Below are 23,948 nucleotides of genomic sequence, written 5' to 3' on the forward strand. Positions count from 1 at the left end.
AGTAGTAGTAAAAATATATATCTTTAAAATATTTGTAAACTTCTGTAAAATTGTATATTTTCCAATCAAAATATGATGTTTCCCAAATAAGTGGTAAATTGTATTATTATAGTTAATCGCAAAACCCTATTATCAGACAATTGTTCAAATCTTATTCCAGCACGATCATCATCATCACGAGCCAGGAATGCCATTCGACTTCAACTACGCGGTGAAGGAAGACGCCTTTGGAAATGATTATTCCCACAACGCGATAAGCGACGGAGATATCGTCCGTGGAGAATACAGAGTCCAACTTCCAGACGGAAGGCTGCAAGTCGTTCGTTACACCGCCGATTGGAAACACGGCTTTAGTGCGCAGGTCTCATACGACGGGAATCCCCGCTTTGACGTACCACGACCGCCTGGCAATTTTGCTGGATATTAGGCTATTAGTGGACTGTGGATGATTATGCATTTATTTAAAGAAAATTTAAAAGTGTACTGTATAAAATGCGAAAACATAATTTCGAGAAAATATATAAAATAAAAGTACAGTCTGGATCAATAAAACTTAAAGTTATAATCAAAGGATATCAATTAGAACTTAAACTGAAAACTTAAAAACACAAACTGAAAATCATGAAAATACGAAAAAGAATTTTATAATAATTAATATCAAACTCTTGCGTAAAATTGTACAATATAGAGATAGGTCTTATATATAAAAGTTACTTGTTAGAATTATGAAAATTGAACTCACAATGAACGTATTAATCGAGACCCCACTGTACTTATTATAATATGTAGTAAGCGAACCAAATCTCCATTTAAGTTCCACTTCTTTAGCTATATTCTCCAAAATATGAAATTGCATAAATATCCGCAGTCTAGCTATTAGAGTCTAATCTGTGGTTGCGAACCATGTTAACACACGTTTGTCTTGCGGTTCTTATTGTTAGTCTTTACCGTGCTGTCTCTGCGTCTCCATTTGTTGCCGCTAACTAGCTGAGGTCATTGTCTGGATTATCCATACGTTTCTTTCAGGTCGCTAGTGTCATCAAATAGGTAGTCCTACGAGGGGCGTCGCCACTGTCGCATGCAGAACTCTTCTTTGATTTTCACAATGATTTTTAAAAAATGCAAAAATCAGTGAAACAAATATTTAGAAATATTATTATTAAATAATATTATTGTGAAAAGTATAGTTTTTTAATTGTTAAAATTATTAATAATTACTCTGAAACGTTGGGTTAAAATTGTAAGATATCTAGAGCAAAAGAGGAATTCTGCAAGTATCCTCCTTTACAATCTACCATTTTGTTTACAGAATATAAATGAAACAATATTGTTTCTGCGATCAAAAATGGTTGAATTCCAGCTGGTACTTATTTTACATCCCCTAGCCATTGCAAAATCTAGATCTAAGTAAAGGAAGACCTTAGACCAGAGTATGTTTTATATTCTTCAGTTAGATGTGTCCAATGGACATGGATATATAGGAGGAAAAAAATAAAAAATATTTTGATAAAATTAAGGTGTACTTCTTTTCTAAAGCATAAAATAGCAGCTAAGGACTAACTTGTAACAATAATAGTTTGTTTTTAAGGACACTGATGGAACAATACTAACCCTCTGCAATAGCGTGTGGTCTTTATGTATAATAAAACTATTTTTAGTTGTCAATTTTCATCTCAAACAAAAAATTTCAATAACAGATGATTTCTTAAAAACATTAATTAACATATCTTGATGATATGAAAGAAAGTGATGTAAAGAAATTGAAAGATTTAATAAATACACCAAATGATTGTGTTATCTTTGATAATAAAAGTATACATGCTTTTTAATACATGCATGTGTGCATTTCTCCTTGTCTTTCTCAAATTTACTATTACATTACCTCCTACTATTACATTTAGTGTATCTTAATTTGATACGCTGATCTCTTTCTGTATGTTTTTTTATAATATTATAAGTATTCAAAGAGAAGAGCGTAAAGAATGATTTGTTGTGTAAGTTTGTTGCCATGGTTAAATTGATCGTCGCGCGTGCGTACGTTTATTACACTCTACAATATTACAAGCAAAGTTGTATCAGCCTTCCTAATTACAAAACTAAGAATTTTCATCAAAACCTTGGAAAATTTGCTTATTTAGATTGAAATATTAAAATCTTTCTGATCTGAAAATATTAAAATTTGTTCAAGCATCTAGATATTATTCAGTGTACTGAATGGAATAATAAATAAAACTGTGTAAAAGTAGACTTCGAAAAATGTCTATTTCATATTAATATTTCACAAGATATAACAGAAAATTACATTTTAGTCCAGAATGACTCTACCACTGTCAAGGACAGACTATGCAGCCGTAGGTGTCACATCTAAGGGAACCACCAAGGTCTTCCCTGCCACAGAACACAGGCAAACTCAAAAATTTGCTGTTGCTGACCATGATGGCGTACTTCATGTCTATGGTGAATTTTATTCTTTACCTTTTAAAACTTAAACTAAATCTTCCAAATAAAATTTGCAGGAAGATTTATCATTTCTTCATTTCTTTAAATAAATATGTAAAGACACTTGATATTTTAATAAGGTATAAAGAAAGGAGAGCTACAAGTTTCATTTAAGTCCTTACCAGGACCAAGGATTAACAAATTAGTTCTTGGGGGTACTGGACATGATAAAATTTACATTGCACAAGGAAACACAGTGAAGGGGTACACCAAGAAAGGAAAATTGTTCTTGGAATTTGATACAAACCTTATAGATCCTATTTCAGCACTGTGAGTAGATTAGATAAAAAAAAGTGAAAATTCAAAATAAAAATTAATTTTAAATTAATATTTATCAATTCCAACTAGATTAATGGAGATTTTTCCACAGATATGTGCTGGGTCCAAATTTAGCAGCATGTGCAAGAGATCTTTACCATAGATACCACGATTGCAAAGATGCTGATTCCTATTTAGCTGGTGAAACTTTATATGACATTGTCCTCCTACCTACTGATGGCAATTTTATGTTTGCTATACTAGCTTGTGGAGATTGTGCTGTAAAAATCTTAATCAACAAGATAATAAATAATAAAAGTTAACTACACTATAGGCAGTACATATGCCAACATTGTAAGATTGTAAATGTTTATGCAATTTCATATTTTTATGAATGCAATTGAAGTAATGGAAACTCTATGCATATTTGCATCTCTAAATTTCCTATAAAGGCATAAACATCCACAGTCTAATTATGAATAACAGAATCCAATTCCCTTTCGTCCCAATAAGCATTACACTAAATGCTATTGTACAGCTTAATAACTTTTAATTTGACAATTTTAGATTGATAATAAATTTAGTTCTTTTCAGATACGAGTCCTTCATGGCACCAAAACCCCAGCAATCCTCAGACTTCCAAGTGTGCCCACAGTATTATCTCTCTATAGGTTTCTAAGTTTTCTAAACTATTTTTATATTACTTTGTTTGTATTTCCCAAGTGTCTTTCAAGTATTTTTTATAGGGAAGGCGACCTTGAATCTAAAGAACGTGTTCTGGTTGGAACTATAGATGGCAAAGTGGGTTTGCTGATCCTTCACGGTAACAAAACACTGAGGATCACTTGGCTTTTGAATATGACAGGCTCAGAAGTCACTTCTTTAGATACTTATGAACTACAGGATGGTCTAGATATACTTATTGGCAGACAGGACGGTACCGTTGAAGTATATACTTTTCCTGAAGAAGATACTTTGCCATCTCTGCGCTATCGTTATGTAGGTATAACATATTTAAACATTTAAAATTTCGAATTAACCTTTTTAATTATGTTTCTTAACTGTTTCAATATTTTTAATTTCCTTAATTTCCTTTTTTAATTTATTCTAATTTTAATTAATTTAATTTATTTTAATTTTTTAAATAATAATTTATTGGTATAGCTATATAAAAATCCAAAGAACAAACATTCCTAAAAAATTAATTTCATAGAATGCCAAGGAAAGCATCAGTTCAGTGGTAGGAGGAATAATTGGTGCAGCAGGATATCCTGAAGTGTTAGTCACCACATATTCAGGACGAATATTTGGCTTGACTACTAAGCCTCCTGGTCTACTAGAAGCTGACCAGAATGATGGTTTAACCAAGTTAAAGGCAGAGATAGAGCAATTACAGGAAAAGCTTAAGGAGGAAAAAGAAGCAGCTAGTTTTTCAGTTGATCCTTTAGCACCATTGATTCTATCTTTAAATCATAGGTATCGAATTAGAAGAATTATTCTTCACCTATTATTAAATAAAATACAATATAATAATTAAAAAAATCAAATTATAAAATGAAACTTATTTCTTGTAGAATGATTTTAAACAGAGAAGATGCATCATATTCCCTTTCCATAGAACTTGATACACCTATTGATAACATTTTGATACAATCAGATACTCCAATTGAATTATTGGATGTGGAAAGTAACAGTGCAGTAATTAGTCTGTCTACTTGTAATCCTAGGGAAGGCAATTTTGTTCTTGCTACCTATCGTTGTCAAGTAAATATAAATAATTTAATCATTATTAGAAATTCGACTAAATAATTTAATATTTCATATTTGATATTTTAGTAATAATTTTTGTAGGTAAATACCAATCATCTTGAAATGAGGCTAAGGACAATAGAAGGACAGCCTGGTACTTTACAGATTTACGTCACTTCACAAGTATTAATACAATACAAAATTTCTAATCGCCTCATTTCTGGTTATACCACAATTTCTGCAACAGCATATATAACTATACTAATATAATATAAAAATCTAAATATATAATCCTTTTTCTATTCAGGTACAACCAAAATGTTGTCGCAAAATATCAATACCCATATCTGCTCTTTCTCTTCATGTAAGACAACATGAAGCCGATAACTCAGAAACTCACGTTGAAGGACCCTTTAATGAACTGAAATTAATTGGAGGTTTTACTGTTGCAGAGGTAAAATTTCAAATTTTACAATGATAAAAGAAATATTAATAATTCAGAACTATAAAGTTACTGGTTTCTACGCCTGTCGCCGAGCAACCTATCGTACACCTATTCATGAGAAGTCAATAGCTTGCTAGTCTACAGGCGCTCGAAAGTTTTAATTACCATAATATTCTGTACTTACTGATAACAAATCTATTATTTTAATGCTTCTTTTTCCAATTCTACATATTTCAGATGCATGCATGGCTTTCTTTCGCGTTATCAGATGTGCCCGAGAGACCTCATTTGGAGGAAGGAGAAGCTACTTTGACATATATCTCATCTTTCATTGGAACCCTCCTAAAATGCAAATACAAGTAAGTTCTACATCACATTAATAATATAAATATTGAATCCGATTTAATGATTTCTTAATTGGTAGAAAAGGAAGTGCAATTTTTCTAGGAGAGAATATATCAAGCATCATAATTCTCAGAGACATATTGACCAGAGAGGCAACAAAAAGAAAAATCAAATTAGATGTCTTCTGTGGTATATTATATATCCATCACAATATGAATTACTATTTCCTTTTTAAGATTTCTTCTCTTACTCCATATTTCTGCACAGATGTTTCTGATGGTAGTATATCCAGAGTATTGGAATTAATTTTTCCACAATTAAATGCTGCTCATGACCTAATTACAAAAGTAAAGATTTTGAATGCTCTGGAGGAATGGGAGTTGAAGGAAAATCCTAAAGAAAATTTGTGCTCAGAGTATCAGAAATTGATACAGAAGGAATCAGAGATCAAATCCCAAATGGCAAAGGACAATGATATATTGGAGAGGCTACACGCAGTAATTACAGATCTCTATGTTGATTGGGAAAGAGCGAAACGTTCTCGTAGGTATGTATTAACAAATAATCCAAATCGATAAAATTTTGTACCATCTTGTTTCAAAGGATATAATATTCCTAATCTCCTCAACAATTATTATCCAAGTATTTTTATTTAATAAGACAAAAATTTTAACAAAACATTTTTTTACTTAATAGAATTAATATTAAATATTAATCATTTATTTCTTTTTTCTTTTTCTTTTTATGCCATGTCTTATAAATTATAGGGAACTCTTTGTAAGAACACAATTTGCAATGTAACAATGGCAAAATTTATATAAATTAACATAAAATTCTATAACTGTCTTTGGTTACTCTGTCGATAACGAAGTTGGAAGACCCATACACGTTGGGTGATATAAGAAATGAAATTTTATTGAGAGAAATGTTAAAAAATAATGTTAAATGTTAAATTAATTGCTCCACCTTCTATGTACATCCTATGTGATTTCAGAATCGGTAGCAAAGACGTTGCGGAGAAGCTCAGCGCAGCCCTCAAGTCTAGAGAATTAGTTCAAGTTTTACAAGCTTTTATCGACACAAGTAACACAGTACCTCCATCATCCTCGTATAAAGACTGAGCTACAAACACTTTTTCTTTTTCTCGCTTCGTGGAAAATGCAATAAAAGTGGACCACAGTGTTTCTATAAATGTTTTCAAGTAAAAAATATATTTTTTTGCCAACGACGATTCGCGAATATAAACGATTAACTTACTATAGACTTAAGAAATGTACACTTAATTATCTTAATTATCGTTAATTATAGTACAATATATACGTGTAAGTTATCTGTATACATCTGTGTGTATATGCATTCATGTATTTATATACATTTTCAATTAATTAGATTGATATAATTTTGTTGTATTGCAGAAATTTGCTTCTATACATATATATGCTTGTACTTCCCAAGTTCTTCTGCTAAAAACAGTCTTAAGAATAATATTTTTTTCTTAAACACTACATCCATAATATTCTTTTAAAAAGTAACTCGCAAAGAAATTGGGAAGTACGTTTATGCACATCAACGATAGGCAGTGCATTGATGTATAGTATTGCGATTCAATCAGTCATGTCTGATGTGTTTCCGGTCTCACAAAGCGCCAATTTTGTGCGAGAGATCTTTCATTCTCAATGTTACAAGGAACAATCCAACAGTCATTACATGAAGAAATACTGCCTGCAAGAACAATAATAAAAGAATAAGTCTCAGCAATATGTTTTATAATATAAAATAAAATAAATCAAAGTATTATTATACTGGTGGTAATGATATAGCATGGTTGTAAATTAAAGCTTTGGGATATCGATTGATGTAGGCACCCTGAAGATAGTCACATTTCTCGAGATTTCCAAAAATGTCTCAAACCCCACATTTCTTTTCATTTAATCAAATTTTTAATTTTTAATTTTATCTTTAGATTGTATCATTTTCTACTTTGTAATCTTAACATAGATAAACTCACATGTTATCAGTACGAACAACTGCCTCCAAAGGATCTCTGTCAGGGTTCGAGTCTGGCGCTGTTGTCACTGTGTATTCTAAAGTTTGTCCACCAGCATGTGGTAGAATACTTTCCGGATTATCATCAGGAGGAACGATCTCCACGACTCCTGTGGCTTCCACTTCGAGTTTCAAGTCACGAACGAGATCTTGAATGGTCTTTGCTTGCGAACCTTTGTCGTGATCTTCTGCTACGTTCTTCGCGGCCATGACTCTGTTCATGGGTCTATCAGCTCTTCCTCTTGAATGCGTATGCATATGCCTCTTCATATCGCTTCGCACTCTAAATGGCTTCCCACACACAGCACATTGATGAGGCTTTTCACCAGTGTGTATACGACGATGGTTTTGCAAATAACTGCTCGCTCTGAACGTTTTGTTGCAGTACTCGCAGCGGTAATTCTTTTCACCGGTGTGGATCCTTCTGTGAACGATCAAAGAGTATTTCCGCGCGAAATCCTTGCCACAGTACTCGCACTGATATTGCTTTTGCTCCGAGTGAATACTAGTCGCGTGGTACTTCAGATCTCCCCATTGACGAAAGTGGCGACCACATTCCTCGCACTTGTAGGGCTTGTCGCCACTATGAAGGCGCTTGTGGACCTAGATTTGAAAAAATTTGTTTAAAAACTTATTTTGATTCCGAAGATTCCATAATTCTATTTTTACATTTCTTCCTTTTCTCAATAGAACTTATTATAGAATTCATTATAAAGCTGTATAGAACTAATTTTGCTTAACTTCTTGGCTTCTTTGTAGAACTTTTCTACTCTATTTTGCACAATTAAAATGTTCTTTACAATATAGTTTAATAAATATGTGGCGGCACACGACAGCAAAAATACTACCACTCGACACTAACTAGTGTAGGACGACGGCAGCGCAGTGGTTAGCGCCTTAGGTTACGAACGTTCGGAACCCCGGGTTCAAATCCCGGCGAACGGAGTCCGATTTTTCTTCCGCGGCATCAAAATGAGAAGAAAAATGTAGCAGTACCCCAGTAGCGACACCGGCGGCCCACAGCAGAACATGTCTCACACTACACATGACCATATGCACAACAGACTACAACTATCACGGCCAATTCACCTCAAATAATTTTTATTTACTGCAAATTGGCTTAAAAAGGTTTAACCTACAATAACGTATTAGACCATGAAATTGAAACTTTCTCACCTTTAACGCACTAGCAGCAAAGAAGCTCTTTCCACAAACTTCACACTGGTGAGGTCGTTCACCACTATGAGATCGCATGTGGTACACTAAACTATTTTTATGATGGAATGATCGGTCGCATTGGGGACACGTTAGTTCGTCATCTTCCAAAATAAAAAAAAATCTTATAAGTATGCAATTAAAAGAAGAAGCCCTTGAATGTATAGTATATACCTACTTGACTTCCTAGCTTTCAATATCTTCTTTTTTTTCGTTGTTTGTGGAATGTCAGTCTTATCTTTATCATGTATACTCTGTTCATTGACTGTTGATGGTTTTACATGGTCCCTATGTACGTGATCCGTGACATCAGTAATTGTCCACAGTGGTGATTCGTTGTTCACTGAGGATAATGGAGATTCTGTTTCATCATCTATATGTGCACCTGTCTCCTCTACTGCAAATATACAAACCAATATTGGTTAGATTCATCTAAACTGTTAAATATTAGTTATACAAAAATAATTCTTCAAACTATCACAAATGAAAAGTACAAAAGATAAACATGAAAGATCAATTCTTGGTGATTTTTTTTATTTTGATGTAATAGCTCTTATACATACCAACACCCCTGATGCCCTCCATAAGATCCTCAGGTTCACTGAACTCTTCAATAACTGTATTTTCCAGATTTTGAACAGACTCTGGTACAGATATCGTAATATTCGTATTGGTTGCTTGTGCTATTCTAGTTTCCTGTTTGACAGGCTCATAATGTACCTTCAAATGTTCAAAAAATTTTAATTGGCTACTAAATCTAGAACTGCACAGTTCACACTTGAATATATGAGTCTGTATATCGTTGGAAGAGTCAGCATTTATGACATCCGTATTTATCCTACTGCCATCCTTCCTTGCAGAGTTTCTTTTGGTCTGTTGTTTCAATTTACGAGGTATCCTTTTTTTATGAGGCAAGGATCTTTTCGGTCCTGAACTTGGCGCTGCATCTTCGCTGCTTTCAGCAGATACATCAACATCATACTCGCTTTTCACGTTTATGAACTCCTGTTTTACGTTCTGCGTGATGCGCTTGAAAGGTTGTAACGTTGGATATACTGGGTTTGGTTCTGGGACAGTTTGGATAGAATAAGTATTCACAGGAGTTAGAGTCTCTAGATGAGAAACGTCTGGTAAAGTTGGATCTTCATGTTGGGATTGACTATGAAGATGTTGCTGTTTTTGTTGTTGTTGCAATTGAACAGCAACCAAAGCTGCCGCCAGTCTTCTGTCTTCCTGTTTAAAAAATCCAAAATCAGTTTCTAATGTGTGAATACCAAAAAACAATAAATTATCCTTATACCTCTGTTAAATCATGTTGTAATAAATCTTCTGTTTCATAATATTGGGTTGCCGTACCATAATCTGTGCCAACACCAGCATTGATCATATCGACAACCATTCCTTCAGAAATTAGTTCTCCATTAAGAGTTAGAAGAGGAACACTTTTGCTCAGAGGCTCTCCATCAGCCCTTTGGATGGTAATGTACTGTGCACCTTCCATTCCCTCCAGCAGCACTGCTTGTGCTTCTTCTGTTGTTACTTCCATATTCATTTGGCTCAGCTGCTGATGGGAGAAAATTTCTTCTAAGATTATTTCCTTGCCATCTGTAAAAACTAGCTGTTTGTGGCTAGGAAAAAAAGATACATGTAAATTATTTTTATTCTAACAGTTTCTAATAAATATATCTGGATTTGAAGTAATATTCTTACTAACATATTTTGGTTTACCTCATTCCTTGGAAAATGTCATTAAAAATTTTCTTTTCTTTAACAAAAGTATTAATTTCAATAACATATACAACATAAATAAGTTTTATCATGTTTATTTCCATTTATCTATAATAATACATTTACAAAAGTATTAAAAAAAATATAAGAATTCTCTGTCACAAAAAAATTTTCCATAATAAGTATATAAATTAGTATATAAATTTATATAAATATAAATTAGTATTATTATTTTTAAGCAGATTGTAGCAGATTCATAGTTCTTATTTAGAGAAAGTGTATCAACGATTCAAATTTCGCGCGCTAGTGTATTACAGAAATGACAGCGGAATCAAGGTCACTGCACCCGGAGCTCTTAGAAAATTTCTCTCGGGGCTTGATTTGCGTCCCAGCGGGAAAATCGGCCTCCTCTCACCTTCCTGTACCAACCTTCGCAAGCCCGCGTCGATTTTTCGTCTTCTTCGAGAAAAACTTGAACGACATAAACAAAGCAAAATATTGAAACACTGTAGGACAAAATGTGACAACAGTGCTTGGGTCTTGACGCCATTAGAACGGATGCACCCTTCCTACACTACCTACACGAATCTCTGCCAATACCAACTTAACCGATGAAAAAATACTAGGCTGAATCATCATTACAATCCATCTTCATCCATTTATGATCTTCAATCTCATCTTCATCGCTATTGATTTTGCCTTTCTTCTCTTCTGTACTACAACTATAAAATGAGTTTTCCAGATGGACTTTGTCTAACCTCATAACTAACATGAATTCGATTGAATTACTCCAAAACCTAAATTTCACCTGCCGGGTTACAAATCCTCTACTTCCGGGGACAGGATTCAACCTGGTTCAACCTGGTTCAATGCTTAAGTAAGCAAAACAAAAAAATGCCGAAATAACGTTTACAACTTTTCCATCACAGTCGAAAGTAAAAGTGTGTCGCTATAAATGTAACCTCGTTTAAGGACATTCTTAATTGAACTACGATTGCTCAAATTGTTGAAATGGTGAAGATCTCGTGGGTCCCTTGGAGGAACTTTCATTCTCATGGCGGCCATCCAGGCCAAATTTACGAGGCACAAATCTTTTAACAATTTCGTCGATCGAGAATTAGTGCACCTGACAGGCTCAAATCGATGTAAACGAACTGAAATTTATTTTCACACGGTTTCTACATCGCGTAACACAGCGAGGGAGCTCGGAGGCGGTTTCCCTCTCTCGCACTATTACCATCAGCTGACTCGTCGGTTCATCGTTGACTCATTGTGTCTGACAGGGTTGTTATGACTTTATTAACAACTACGCTATTTACCATGTTTACACAATTATAGGTCAAGATAATAATCGTGTACGCTGCGAAAATCTTCGATTTCCTCTGTATTTTCGATGGAAACGTCGGATATCGGGGAGCTTAAGTACGTTAATTTGTCCGCCGTGTCGAAGATCATTAGTTTGTCATAACCTGATCCACGTGATACGAACTGATAATAGAATAGTGAAATTGTAATGATTGTTGTTTGTGGTTTTTGCAGAGGTTGCCAAGTAAACTGACTGGAAAAAATATGTGATATACCCGTGAAATTTCTGAAAAGTGATGGCTTCTATTTGTCGTCGCTGGAGACTATGGATTTTACCAGTTTTAACTTGTCTCTATGCTCTTCTGATCATTATTTTGGTTCCAATTCTCTTGGCCAATTCAATTAAGAATGGCTTCGAAAATCAGGATCAAGGAGCACTGGTGGGTGGTGCCTTTGTGCTACTTGCCTTGCCTATTGCTTTCTATGAAATTGTCCAACACATGATATATTATACACAACCTAGACTGCAGAAATACATTATAAGGTATGTCGATGAATTTTACGATTGATGTTGTTTTGAGGTTGTTTGTTGATATTTGGAAATTGTATATTGATTTGTTGTTTAAATGTCTTCCTTTCAATGTGATTGGACTTCTAAGTTGATAATTTATTGCTTGTAAAATTAGTTAGGAATTTATAGCTTCTTATGAAATTTTGTTACATCATAACTTTCCATTAGTTAGATATCAGTGTAGATAATTATTATGCACTATATATTTGAGATTAATTGTTAAATTGTGGGAAATATAAGTAGCTTCTTTAACAATACACTTTCTCATTGTATAGGGATGTATTGAATGACAATTAATTAGTCTGCTTCCAATCAGAAAATATATCATTGCTGGATTATATAATAAATAATTGTATGTATATATATGGTACTTTTCCTATTTCCTAAATATCAAATAAAAAGTTAACATTCAGGATTAGAAAAAGGACAAATTTTTTTTTTAATATTATATTTATATATTTTATTAAATTTTTCATATTCATTACATGAATATCATAATTGACAACAATTATTAATGGTAATAATTTATTTAAAGAAAATGTCTTTTTTCTATCTTTCAAGTCAAAGAACTCGTATTGATTGACATTTATTATATTAAATGTTGAGAGTCATTGATATAGGTAGAGGCTTTGAATAAATAAACCTACTTTTTATAAAACCTGCAAATTTTAATTTTAAAAATATTATTAAAATGGCTACTGGATATTATCATGTTCATACTATTAAAATAATATGAATATTCAAAAATATTGCAAATATCAAATTTCATTTAATTTTGTTTGATGTGTAAATAAAATTCCTGTCACAAGAAAGATTATGGCTATATATACACTGTTATGATACAGAAACAGTTGAACCCATTTGGAAGAAAATGATATGATTGTAGGAAATCAAAGTTCACTTTCTTGTCAAGCTTGAGAAGTTTAGTTTAATCACAGGAAGATACTTCCATCATAATATTCTCTTGGTCAAAAACCTTTGCAATAGAGATCTACTAATGTTAAACATTTAATACAGTATTAACAATTGAAATTTTGTATGACTTAATTAGAGCTAGTTTTTTGGAAATTAAAAAATTTTGTATGCTTTTGTTTATATATTTGTATATTATTACAAAATGATATGAAATTTTATATCCTGTTTCAGGATATTATGGATGGTACCAATTTATGCAGTGAATGCTGTAGGTATAAATTTCTATCTTTTACATAAAATATATATATCAACATACTTCTCTATTTTAAGTACAAATTCTTTTTAAATTCCTGTAGTGGCTTGGTCTGGTTTATCCAGAAGGCAGCATATACGTTGACAGTTTGAGGGAGTGTTATGAGGCATATGTAATATACAATTTTATGATGTATTTATTGGCCTACTTGGATGCTGATCGCCAACTGGAACACAGACTTGAAATTTCTCCTCAAGTACATCACATGTTCCCCCTGTGTTGTTTACCTGATTGGGAAATGGGCAGAGAATTTGTACATATGTGCAAACATGGAATATTACAATATACTGCAGTTAGGCCTATAACAACTTTGATATCTTTGTACGTATACAATGAATATTCGTATTTACATCATAAAAAGTAAAAAAGAAGTATTTCTATAAAAAGAGTTCACTGATAAGCTCTGGTAATTTGTCATATTCAACTTAAAATATCAAGCACTATTGATAGCATGAATTTCAAATATATGTAGATTACATGTTGAATTATATACATATTATTCTGTCACATGATTGTTCATAATCAATTATTTATTTATATTTATTTGTTTAGTATCTGTGAACTAAATGGAGTGTATGGAGAAGGTGAATTCAGAACAGACGTAGCTTTTCCATATATGATTGCTTTAAATAATTTATCACAATTTGTTGCTATGTATTGTTTGGTGCTTTTTTATCGCGCCAATGCGGAGGCTTTGAAACCAATGAAACCAATCGGGAAATTTTTGTGTATCAAAGCGGTTGTATTCTTCTCCTTCTTGTAAGTTTGCACACATTGTAAAATCGTTTTTTCATTTGAATATATTTAAATTTCGTATCACGAAATCTCACTTTTTTCTTTATTTTGCAGTCAAGGCGTGCTAGTTGCATTGTTAGTGTATTTTGATGTGATATCGAGTATTTTTAAAACGAATAACATGGAAGATATCAGAAATATATCATCTAAGCTGCAGGACTTCTTAATCTGTATTGAAATGTTTATGGCTGCAGTGGCTCACCACTACAGTTTTACATACAAACCTTTTGTAAATCTAGCACAGGGTCAAGCATGGTGGGATGCATTCAGGTAATTAAATTTTGGTTGAAAAATATCTTAGATTATTATGGATGTCCATAGTCATCGTCATAGTCATTGAACATTTATGCAATACATTATAGATGACTCTCATAGCACTAAGCATTCATTTATAGTACATAGCAGTAGATATTGTAGAGTGCTTGGATTAACCCAGTTCCTTAATACCTCATACGCAAGAAAGAGTCCTAGAGCCTATAAAATAGCCTATAAAAGTTGTAGTGTCATATGTAGTTTTCAAATAGTCATTGTACAGGATTAAAAATATACTTGATGTTTTCAGAGCAATGTGGGACGTCTCAGATGTCCACAACGACATCAAAGAACACCTTGGGGTAGTAGGATCTTCATTAAGCCGTAGGATACGTGGTCGAAGCGCTTATCAACAGGCCTGGGGGAGCGCGACAGAACGCACGTCCCTTCTTCCAGAAGCTTCAGTAACCACAGCCAGAAGTGCGCCAGCATGTTCCTTTTCTAGTTACAATACAGCGGAGATGGAACAGAACGGTGCGGATGGTCCCGTTGAGCTAATTCCGGACGTGCAGGATACTAGTAACGCGGTGAAGACGTAATCATGTAATGTTCTCTTATCACAGAGAGAGGAACGTTTAATCAAGGGGTACACTTCGTCTGGAATATAGCACACTTTAATTAAGATTGCTCCATATCGCTAGTATAACCTTTAAGCAGAGCGAGAAAAGTTTGAAAAAAATATCTAGTTTTACAAAACGTGCGTTCTCCCCCGTGTACTGTACAAATTGCTCATCCTGAATCGTTGAACGACACACTCATTATTCCCGGGAGAGACGACACGACATGAGAATACCATATTACAATAAGGGATTTGATACACGTGGCCATGTTTGCAACACGAGACAGAAGTGTCGTTTTACCTCGTCCATTTTAAGAAAACGCTTTTTTCCTCCTTGATTTGCGGCCAATTACGCGACGCCTCGTGTTACCAATGATGTATTACCAAATAATTGTACATATATATATACATATATATATACATATATATATATACATACAATAATGTTTATACTTAGAACAATATATCGGTACAGTCTTATTTATAAACGTGTCACACTATTTATTGCTGGTTTATCGACCCCAATAAGTGTACCACGGAGTTAGGCATTATTCGGAGAAGACTTTTATCATCGCGAAAAGTCTAAATTTCCATGTTGTTCGTCTTGTATTTATTAAACAATTGCTCGTCTGCTTATTGAGTATATAGAATTCTGCCCAACTCTGAATGCCGAGTGTACCGTAAATAACGAGGAGAGAAACATTCCTGCCAAATGTACATGATTGTTTAATTTTGTATTAACTACGTCGGTTAGAAGATACAAAATAGAAGCTCACATGATTTACATGATGATAAAGCAAAATACTCAAATACATATGATATATTAATGCATCGATGGTCGCCAGAGAAAAAGAGATAAATATTATAATGGCGATATTCACTAAAACCGTGCCGTTAATGCGTTTGCATAGTCATATCAATATATTTCTCTTGTGTAAGTGGTGTTAATTATCATAGAAGAGACGGTTGATGAATATTTTAATTTCGAACAAGCAAACAATTTTCCTAGCCTTAAAAGAGTTTTATAAATGCTCATAAGACGTACTATGGATTCTCGTGAGAATATTTGCGTAAAAAACGTACGAACTTGAATACTTTATCAGACGTTCGGACCAAAGAATAGGGTATATTTTATCTCGAAGTTAATATTGTTCAGAATTAAAAAAAAAAAAAAGAGAATTTAGAAGCAAAGTAGTTTTCCGGTTGACCTAGCAATTTACATCGTCAATTAAAGATCTTGAAAGAAAATAATATTTTTAATATGTTTCTACCATGTTACTTGTAACTTTGTGATATATCTGGAACCACCATTAATCTCTATTATTATCAATTAACGAAGAATAGAAATAAATTTCAACGAGATACGTTGTACTCTTTTACCACGAGAAGAAACTAGGCATAAAACGTGTATTTTAATAATTCTTCAAGCTACTTTGTACTTTGTATGAAGGCACATTTCAATTCCACAAGTACTTAACAATCCTATTGAGTGTTCAATGGTATATCTTATGGAACAAAAAAAACGTACTGAAAATGGTTACTATCGTAAAAAAATTCGACAAGTATGATACAAAATGTCTTTTATGTTTTTTATTATTAAATTTTCTTAACTTTTAGTGTTTATTTCTTATTTTAGTTTAAGCGAAATATAAAAAATTATAATATATTGTCACTATACATGCACTTCTATGATTGAAAAGAAATGTTTATAGACACGAAGAATTCAGTTTCTATTTCTTTATTCCGCTTTTCCTACCCATACAAAATGTATATTCGTTTCTATTCGTTCTGTATGCACAGATGAGACGTATATACAAAATGTTATGAGAATTATTTTTTCTAGTTACATTAAGAATATCTACAATCCACGTGTTCAATTATTCTGAAGCATTATTTCTGAAATTTTTCTCGAGCTACTCGCTTTGGTATTAATCATTACTAACTATTGACAATATTTCGCATTTGTGTCTGAACAATATTTTCTGTTAACAAAATTTGTTAAATGTAAAATAAAAATGTTGTAAAAATATTATAGTCGCGTATAATCGGCCATAATTTTAATGCTAACAGTCGAGAGAGTAATTTTACATATCAAATCTTACTAGTTAAATGAATAGTTTCCACTCATCATAAGACTTGATTAGTAATATATCTGCATTATCGTTCGATTAGCGAAGAAAATAAATTAGTATGTACCTAACAAGCCACCAGGGCTTAGAATCACTTATCACATACCATAGGTTTCAGACTTCTAGACTCTCAGTCCATGTTCTTCATTTCTCTTTGTTTAATGCTTGAATAAATTCCTCGAGTTTCTCTTGAATTTGCCTAACACGTTCTGAAACGAGATAAAAGTACAAAAACATATAAATCATAGTCAAATTAATGTATATGTTTAAGATAGAATATTTTCTGAAATCATCTATTGAAATGTATATCACGACATATTTTTTTAATGGAAACATAATGAATAAATTTTGAATTTAATCAAAGAAATTTACTTAAGTTTGCTTAAAATGCATGACAATAAAAGAACATACTTAATTCTTCGGCTAAAGTGACCCGTCTGCCAGTCAGCAGTTTCTGTTTCATTTCATTATCTTGACTGTAATCTTCTAGTACTTCCTTTATTTCTTTATCTAACCTACGAGCTTCTCGATTCATAATTTGTTGACGAAGCGCATTGGCAGTAACCTTCAGCATTTGCTGAATCCTCCAAAACAAAACAACATCATTGCACTCCATCTATGAGAAATATTAAAGATTGAAATTTCCAATGAAAGATAAAATATCAAAAATACTAAGCAAATTTTTTATTACTATATACACTTACTTCATTTTCATGTCCAGTGTGATAGAGATAATATCCTTTTTTGCAATCGTACGCCCTAGCCAAGCTCTGTTGCAAGAAGAATCTCCTATATACTGGATGCCACGTTTCTCGAATGAATTCATTGTCGATTTCCAAACCATTTCGCTGCACGTTCTTTCTAATTGTCGTAAGTTCATCCTGAGTAAGTGTAGGAGTATGTTTCTGTAAACAAAAAGGAGATAAAGATAATAATTCTTTTAGATCATTATTATTTAGATTATAAAGTGATTATATCTTCTTACTTTGTCCGCATAAAGAATTTTATCTAATTCGTTTTTCACTGCTGAACGTTTCTGTTGGTCATCACTTTGATTTTGCCAATACAGCCATCGTTCCTTGCGACCTGGACCCAGCATGTCTCTTAAAATTTGTTCCGTAGCTTGCAATTTCTCTTTAACTGAGGTTTCTAGAAAACGAACTGCTTGATCCCAATCACGTTTATCATTCACACTTCTGTCCTCTAAAGTATTCAGTTGAATAACTCGCAGCATTTCAGATGCCTAAAGAAAATTTTTCATTACGTGTTAATTCAAATAAAAAGGATTAAAAAATAAAAATTTTTTAAATTTACTTTTTCTTCCCAGTAATGTCGCCTCATAGCTTCGTTAACTACTGCATTTTTTAGATTGTCAAATATATCATCGTGATCCGGACTAAGTTTTGCCTGATTCATGAAATGCTGAAATTCCTGTTGCAAGCATTCCCAACCGCTTTCGACGCTTCGAGATGGTAATTGCTGTTCAGCCCATTGACGAAGTTTTATGTCGACAGTGGTATTAAATGTGCCTGTATTCAGAAACAAAGAAAAAAGATTAGATTAATTGCTCATAAAAGAGAATTCCATAATGGTGTTGTGAAATATACTTGGACTTCCGCTTTGAGCCGCGGGTAAATAAATGTTCTCGAACACGTGCATGCTAACTTTGTCCCAGATCCTAACCATCAACACCTCTTCCCAGTGTCTAGGTGAAACTTGAGACAGATTTATAATTTCGTCCAGAATCTCCCCTCTTGCTCTCTCGAAAAGTTCATCTCTATCTAATTCCCTTAATCTATAAAAATATATCATTTCTTTCAATATCAAGTAATTTAATTTTAATACAAATGGTAAACTCGATGAAATATAAAAGTGTATACCTTGGGAAATTATTTTTCCATTCTGTTTCAAGATTGAATCTAGTGGCCTTGAATGCATCTGCTTGTTGTTCTACAGTCTCACGAACCATCTTCCAAAAACATTCCGCAACCGCGAGACTCAAATTTCTTGTTGTAACTTGACCTGACATTACTAAGCCATCCCTAGTAAAAACCATAAAAAAAAAAAATATATATAGCCTTGAAAGTTACTCAAGAAGTAACTTCAACTTCATGCATAACTAATCAATTTATGTTGTTGCAATATAATACAATAATACAGCATTTGATACAGTAGACCACAGAAATAATTATTGCCTAGTGTAGTAATATTATCATAATTATTCGTCAATGAATCCAATACAATACGTACTTAAAGAGCTTTGAATTTCTAAAGAATTTTTCTTCATAATCTTTAATCGTTTGTATGCTATCATCCTGTCGACCTCTACCAGTAACAACAGCAAAGTAGCCCAATGCCTTCATGGGGAACAGTTTGCCAGACAATATCTTACGAACACGTTCTGGATTGGCCAAGTTCTCTTCTGCTAAATCTACCTACCGATGCCAAAGTATTAATAATTATACTAACTTATAAGTCTCGTAAGCAATATTATACCTTAGTTAAAACAAAAATGGTTCGTTTGCCGGAAGGGTCCATTTGAGAAACGAGATCCGTCACATTGCTCCTTTCTGCATCCACAGAACCATCTTGGATACATAAAATGATTGCATTAGGGTTACTCATATATTGTTGAGTCATTTGTCGAATAGCATCTCGCGTGTCTTCCGCCATGTCAACTGTAACTGTCTGTTGCAACAATTTCACAAATTTTACGCTTCTTAGAAAATAGTGTAGCAATTATTTTTGATACAAATTATCACTTACGCTGATTATACCAGGCAAATCGACGAGAACCATACGCTGAAGGCCTGGACCTTTAACAGTCATTGAAATCACATCTGGACTAACTGTCTTGCCATTTTTAACACTGTTTTTCATACGTAATTCTACTTCGCGCCTTAGCTCAGCTAATTCTGACTCTTTCGTTAAATCAAATTCTCTTGAACTATCTTTGAATTGAGCTATATGATAAGGACCTTCACTTAAAGTGACTTTCACTGGAGCTCTTGTCATCATTTCACCACCACCTCTGAATCAAAAAATAAAAATTGCAGAGTTAAGAAAAGGAATAAGTTTTAGTGAACAATTAAAATTTTTTTATATAACTTTTATTACCTAGGAAATATTCTTGCTTGAGCGATCATTTCTAATACAGATGTTTTGCCAGAACTTTGATCACCAACTACTACCACTCTTGGTAAATGATCAGCAGTAGAATAAGTGCTATCATAATCATTAAGTTCATCTAAAACGTCGCTGTACATGTCGATCAGAGATTTCTGGAAGAAATTATTTAATATTGACATACAATTTTAGACACCAAAATTCTATAGCCGCGATGTAATTACTTTTATTTTTTTGTTACTCATTTTTTGATTTCCACGTAGTAGCATCTGCTTTCGAAGCTCCTTATTCTCTCTCTCTAATCGTTCAAGTTCACGTTGATACCTCAATTGTATTTGCATTACTTCTTCTTGCATAGCGTTCAATCGCTCTTGCGACTTTTCTGTGGACGAAATGGTGAATATGTAATTATACGCTTCGAGAATAATGGAGAAATGAATTTTAATACACTAACATGTACATACGAGCTTTCTTACGTTCCTCTTCGATATTGTCATTAGCTAATGGTCGAGCAAACGCGATAGTATTGTTCACCACCTGCTGCTTCGCTTCTGTATAAAAAAATGTTTAAGTATTGATGTATCAAGTCTGTTTATGATAAAGCAACAGTAGCACTTTACTCGTATAAAAATTAGTTATTAAAAATTAAGAATTATAACAAAGTGATTCCAAATGAAATATGAAATATGTATTAAATAAAACCAATAAATCATTGATTAATAGTATTTTCTGATTAATGTATGAATTATTAATGGAAAAATAAATCTAATTCTAATTCAACATGGCAAAAAACAGAAATTGAAAACAAAAAAAAAGGTCTGTCCCATTCAGTATTTACCACTATATTTTTATTAATTTCTGGAAAGATCTACGTTTTAGCTTAATGCATCAGGATTGTTACAATAGAGCTTCATTTGTTTAAAGGAAATTTTATAATATAATATTAAAATTTGCGAGGGTTTAAATAAAAATAAAGAAATCTTAAGATATTAGTGTTTAAGCAAAGGAGTGAATAAATGTATGATATATAATAAATGTATAAAATGTATGAAATGAGATGTATACAGAAAAAAGTTTGTAAAGTCATATTCTAATATACAATATTGTAGTACTATATTACTCGTATTAATATTGTATTAAATGTTATGTTATTTATATAAGTATTATATTGCTTCTGTGTATGTTTCAAAGTTTAACAAATGTTAATTAAGTATGTAAAAGACACTAAATTGTTATTTGCCTATATCTTTTAATGAATGAAGTTCTACTGTATGTTAGAATTGCCTGAAGATAACTGATAAAAAAAAGGAAAAAAAAATGCTGAATGGACAGACAATAAGATATCGAAAATCCTGAACATTTTACACACCTGAATAAAGTTGGGATACTATTGTTGAGATTGCGTCAAATATACCTGAACAGAACAGACCATAATAATACATTTCTAACTGGATACATATACATAATAGAAATGATTTTGGCAAGCAATGATGGAAAATGAAGATATGAGGAAATAAATTGTATTAAATTTAATTCATTTACAAAGTCATAAATGAAATATGATTTTATATATTGTTTGCATGCTTTTGAATAATGGGTTGGAGTATTTTTAATTGTTATTCATATTTCTGGGATACTTCAGCAATTTCATTTAAATTAATGGGAAAAGTAGCAGTTGAAAAACAAATATTAGCTATTATATTAAAATAGATAATTATCCCCGAAAATTAGTAGAATAAGAAAACGTCAGGCAAATTAAAAAATTAATGAGTGATGGGAAAAAGCTTCTGGCTTCAAACATTTAGGCATTTTGCAAGGACGAACAAGGACCTGCACTTAACTCACGATTAGAGGAAATATTCACACCTGGTTGGATTTGGTCAACTTCAGCTGCCTTGATAGCATCATCCAGTCTCTGATTGAACCATTCTTTGTATTCTTTATATTTAGCTTCGCCAAGCTGCTTTATACGTGGATCTGTTTATGTTTGTCCATTTTTTATGCCTCTAATTTCTTTTGCCTCACGTTTTCATATATTTAAATATTTTTCTACAATTTGATACTTACCAATTTCAATCTTATCTGTGAAAATATTTTTAACCGTCATAACCGATTCACGTAAATCTTTCCACTTTTCTTCATTAGGAAATACATCATTCAACCAGCTCATATCTGGTACAATTTCTTTCCATTGTTCGTATTTCTTTAACAAAAAATATTTTTATGGATATAGATTATGCATGAAATTATTGAAGTATTTTTATGTTAATGTTGTTAAGTACCTTTTGTAAAGTTACTCCACTACCAACTGCACCACCCAATAAAAGATACCGAACTTTTAATGCTCCTCTTAATACTCTTCCAATAAAAATTGCATATGCTCGATTAGGGTTTCCAAAGTAGCGTATATGTGGTGATGCTAGCAATGGCTGATAAACCTTGTTCATCTTGCCTGATATTAAATGTCTTGCACTAAATAGAGGTAAAGGATATCGTGATGTCTTTGAAATTAGCACAATCCTATCTCTGTAAGAAGAAACATTTAATGTTTCAGTTAAGAACATGCAACTAGTACATTTTCATTATCTCTACCTCAAACAATACAGGCATAAAGAAATATTAAGCCAAGAATTAGGAGAAAACGCCTAATTAAACAATAAGATTAAGAAATGAAAAGAAATTCTGACAGATTTATAAAATTGACTAGTTCTTGAACTATAACCTAAAAGTTATAATACTTGGAGCTTAAGTAACGAAAGTACGATATAAAAATTGACGTATATTGTATAATTTTTATGAAATGAAGTCTTTTTTGTGTTTAATGTTCTTACCCTATTTTACCACAAAGAATTTGTTTCATTTTGCAAGATATCCTTTGAACAGTGAGCTAGGAAAAACAATTACTAAAATATACTTTTTAGGGATATATATACGTCATATATCAAATTAATGGTGTAAAAATTCTTCTAAAATTCAGTGAAACAAAACGGTTCTGTTAATAATTCATGCTTTAATACTTCAACCTATTCTAACGTATGCAGACATTGCAAAAAGGAGACACTGTTTTGGCAAAGCACATGCGTAGAAATATGTGGATCCTTTTATCTTTACAAATAGCGTGGATTCAGTTCTAAAATTCTACCAATCAAATAATCGGAGCGACAAAAAGTCACAAAGGACTAAGACTAGGTTTATATTAGGTTAGTATTACAATCGTAACAATCTCAAATTAAGTTTATGATAAACATTATCAGAAATCAATTTTGTAATTATTTATTAAATAAAAAGCCTCATTTAGTTAGGATGACGATTTGTTATCTATATGCACAGACGTGAATATATTTGACTTCAGCCCGCGTTTTTCACAGATATAAGTTTAGAATTCAAAATCGACCAATCGGATAAAACTACCAGAGCTCTTTATGAATGTTATAAAATTAAAAATTTTTTAATTTTTATGCTTTGAGTTTTTCGTTATTTTACGAAAAACAAGTTTAAATTGAAATTTTTTGCTATACATTTCTTAAAGGAGTAATTAATTTACACACTGAGTACTCTGTTAGCATTGAAGATATATTGATAAAAAAATTCTACTAATTTTTCATTTATCACCTTTTTCGATTTCTCGTAAATTTTTA

The 23,948-nt window shown here is 32.4% G+C and overlaps 5 protein-coding genes and 1 long non-coding RNA gene across 20 annotated transcripts in view; 3 read left to right on the forward strand and 3 right to left on the reverse strand.

Moving 5' to 3' along the window:
- The window catches only part of LOC132914919 (pro-resilin-like), a 31,674-nt gene extending 29,845 nt beyond the window's left edge, over positions 1–1,829 (forward strand). For all 4 annotated transcript variants that reach the window (XM_060974434.1, XM_060974435.1, XM_060974437.1 and 1 more), the window contains one exon: positions 161–1,829. In XM_060974434.1, coding sequence (XP_060830417.1) covers positions 161–427 — 267 coding nt within the window. In that variant the 3' untranslated portion in view covers positions 428–1,829. The remainder of the gene's footprint in view (positions 1–160) is intronic.
- Positions 1,830–1,945: 116 nt separating this feature from the next.
- Positions 1,946–6,428, forward strand: LOC132914505 (Bardet-Biedl syndrome 7 protein homolog). 5 transcript variants are annotated; one of them, XM_060973676.1, is made up of 13 exons: positions 1,946–2,457; positions 2,580–2,769; positions 2,870–3,038; positions 3,352–3,428; positions 3,504–3,756; positions 3,971–4,233; positions 4,332–4,521; positions 4,609–4,689; positions 4,814–4,960; positions 5,189–5,310; positions 5,376–5,485; positions 5,564–5,843; positions 6,291–6,428. In XM_060973676.1, exons 1-13 carry the CDS (start codon positions 2,316–2,318, stop codon positions 6,415–6,417), a joined length of 2,151 nt encoding a protein of 716 aa, XP_060829659.1. In that variant the 5' UTR covers positions 1,946–2,315; the 3' UTR covers positions 6,418–6,428. The 5 variants fall into 5 exon arrangements, with proteins under 5 accessions (XP_060829659.1, XP_060829658.1, XP_060829657.1 ...); XM_060973675.1 differs by having other exon boundaries at positions 1,946–2,242; positions 2,315–2,457; positions 5,376–5,843; XM_060973674.1 differs by having other exon boundaries at positions 5,376–5,843.
- LOC132914517 (uncharacterized) lies at positions 2,244–3,429 on the reverse strand. The gene is made up of 2 exons (XR_009659608.1): positions 3,356–3,429; positions 2,244–3,080 (listed from the first exon to the last, which is right to left on the reverse strand). It is a non-coding gene; the product is annotated as an uncharacterized LOC132914517 (long non-coding RNA).
- LOC132914506 (zinc finger protein 354A-like) lies at positions 5,934–10,845 on the reverse strand. Of its 3 annotated transcripts, none has more exons than XM_060973680.1 (7): positions 10,715–10,845; positions 9,858–10,185; positions 9,121–9,790; positions 8,736–8,954; positions 8,519–8,661; positions 7,305–7,945; positions 5,934–7,018 (listed from the first exon to the last, which is right to left on the reverse strand). In XM_060973680.1, the coding sequence occupies exons 2-7, from the start codon at positions 10,107–10,109 to the stop codon at positions 7,000–7,002; spliced, it is 1,944 nt and encodes a 647-aa protein (XP_060829663.1). In that variant the 5' UTR covers positions 10,110–10,185; positions 10,715–10,845; the 3' UTR covers positions 5,934–6,999. The 3 variants fall into 3 exon arrangements, with proteins under 3 accessions (XP_060829663.1, XP_060829662.1, XP_060829664.1); XM_060973679.1 differs by having other exon boundaries at positions 10,701–10,829; XM_060973681.1 differs by lacking the exon at positions 10,715–10,845 and adding an exon at positions 10,272–10,627.
- Positions 10,846–11,564: 719 nt separating this feature from the next.
- On the forward strand, positions 11,565–16,671 carry LOC132914514 (transmembrane protein 184C). Its single transcript, XM_060973698.1, has 7 exons — positions 11,565–11,707; positions 11,825–12,134; positions 13,308–13,344; positions 13,433–13,710; positions 13,942–14,148; positions 14,239–14,454; positions 14,747–16,671. Exons 2-7 carry the CDS (start codon positions 11,887–11,889, stop codon positions 15,033–15,035), a joined length of 1,275 nt encoding a protein of 424 aa, XP_060829681.1. The 5' UTR covers positions 11,565–11,707; positions 11,825–11,886; the 3' UTR covers positions 15,036–16,671.
- Positions 15,058–23,725, reverse strand: LOC132914502 (dynamin-like 120 kDa protein, mitochondrial). Of its 6 annotated transcripts, none has more exons than XM_060973662.1 (18): positions 23,142–23,725; positions 22,593–22,836; positions 22,378–22,513; positions 22,177–22,287; positions 21,680–21,724; positions 20,775–20,861; positions 20,535–20,692; positions 20,302–20,465; positions 19,951–20,215; positions 19,681–19,872; positions 19,435–19,619; positions 19,065–19,226; positions 18,792–18,979; positions 18,499–18,713; positions 18,170–18,427; positions 17,889–18,089; positions 17,596–17,800; positions 15,058–17,393 (listed from the first exon to the last, which is right to left on the reverse strand). In XM_060973662.1, exons 1-18 carry the CDS (start codon positions 23,168–23,170, stop codon positions 17,329–17,331), a joined length of 2,910 nt encoding a protein of 969 aa, XP_060829645.1. In that variant the 5' UTR covers positions 23,171–23,725; the 3' UTR covers positions 15,058–17,328. The 6 variants fall into 6 exon arrangements, with proteins under 6 accessions (XP_060829645.1, XP_060829644.1, XP_060829648.1 ...); XM_060973661.1 differs by having other exon boundaries at positions 22,156–22,287; XM_060973665.1 differs by lacking the exon at positions 22,177–22,287.
- Positions 23,726–23,948: the final 223 nt, after the last annotated feature.

Source organism: Bombus pascuorum, chromosome 15 (genome assembly GCF_905332965.1).
Source record: "Bombus pascuorum chromosome 15, iyBomPasc1.1, whole genome shotgun sequence".
In the NCBI taxonomy this organism is placed as follows: Eukaryota; Metazoa; Arthropoda; class Insecta; order Hymenoptera; family Apidae; genus Bombus; species Bombus pascuorum.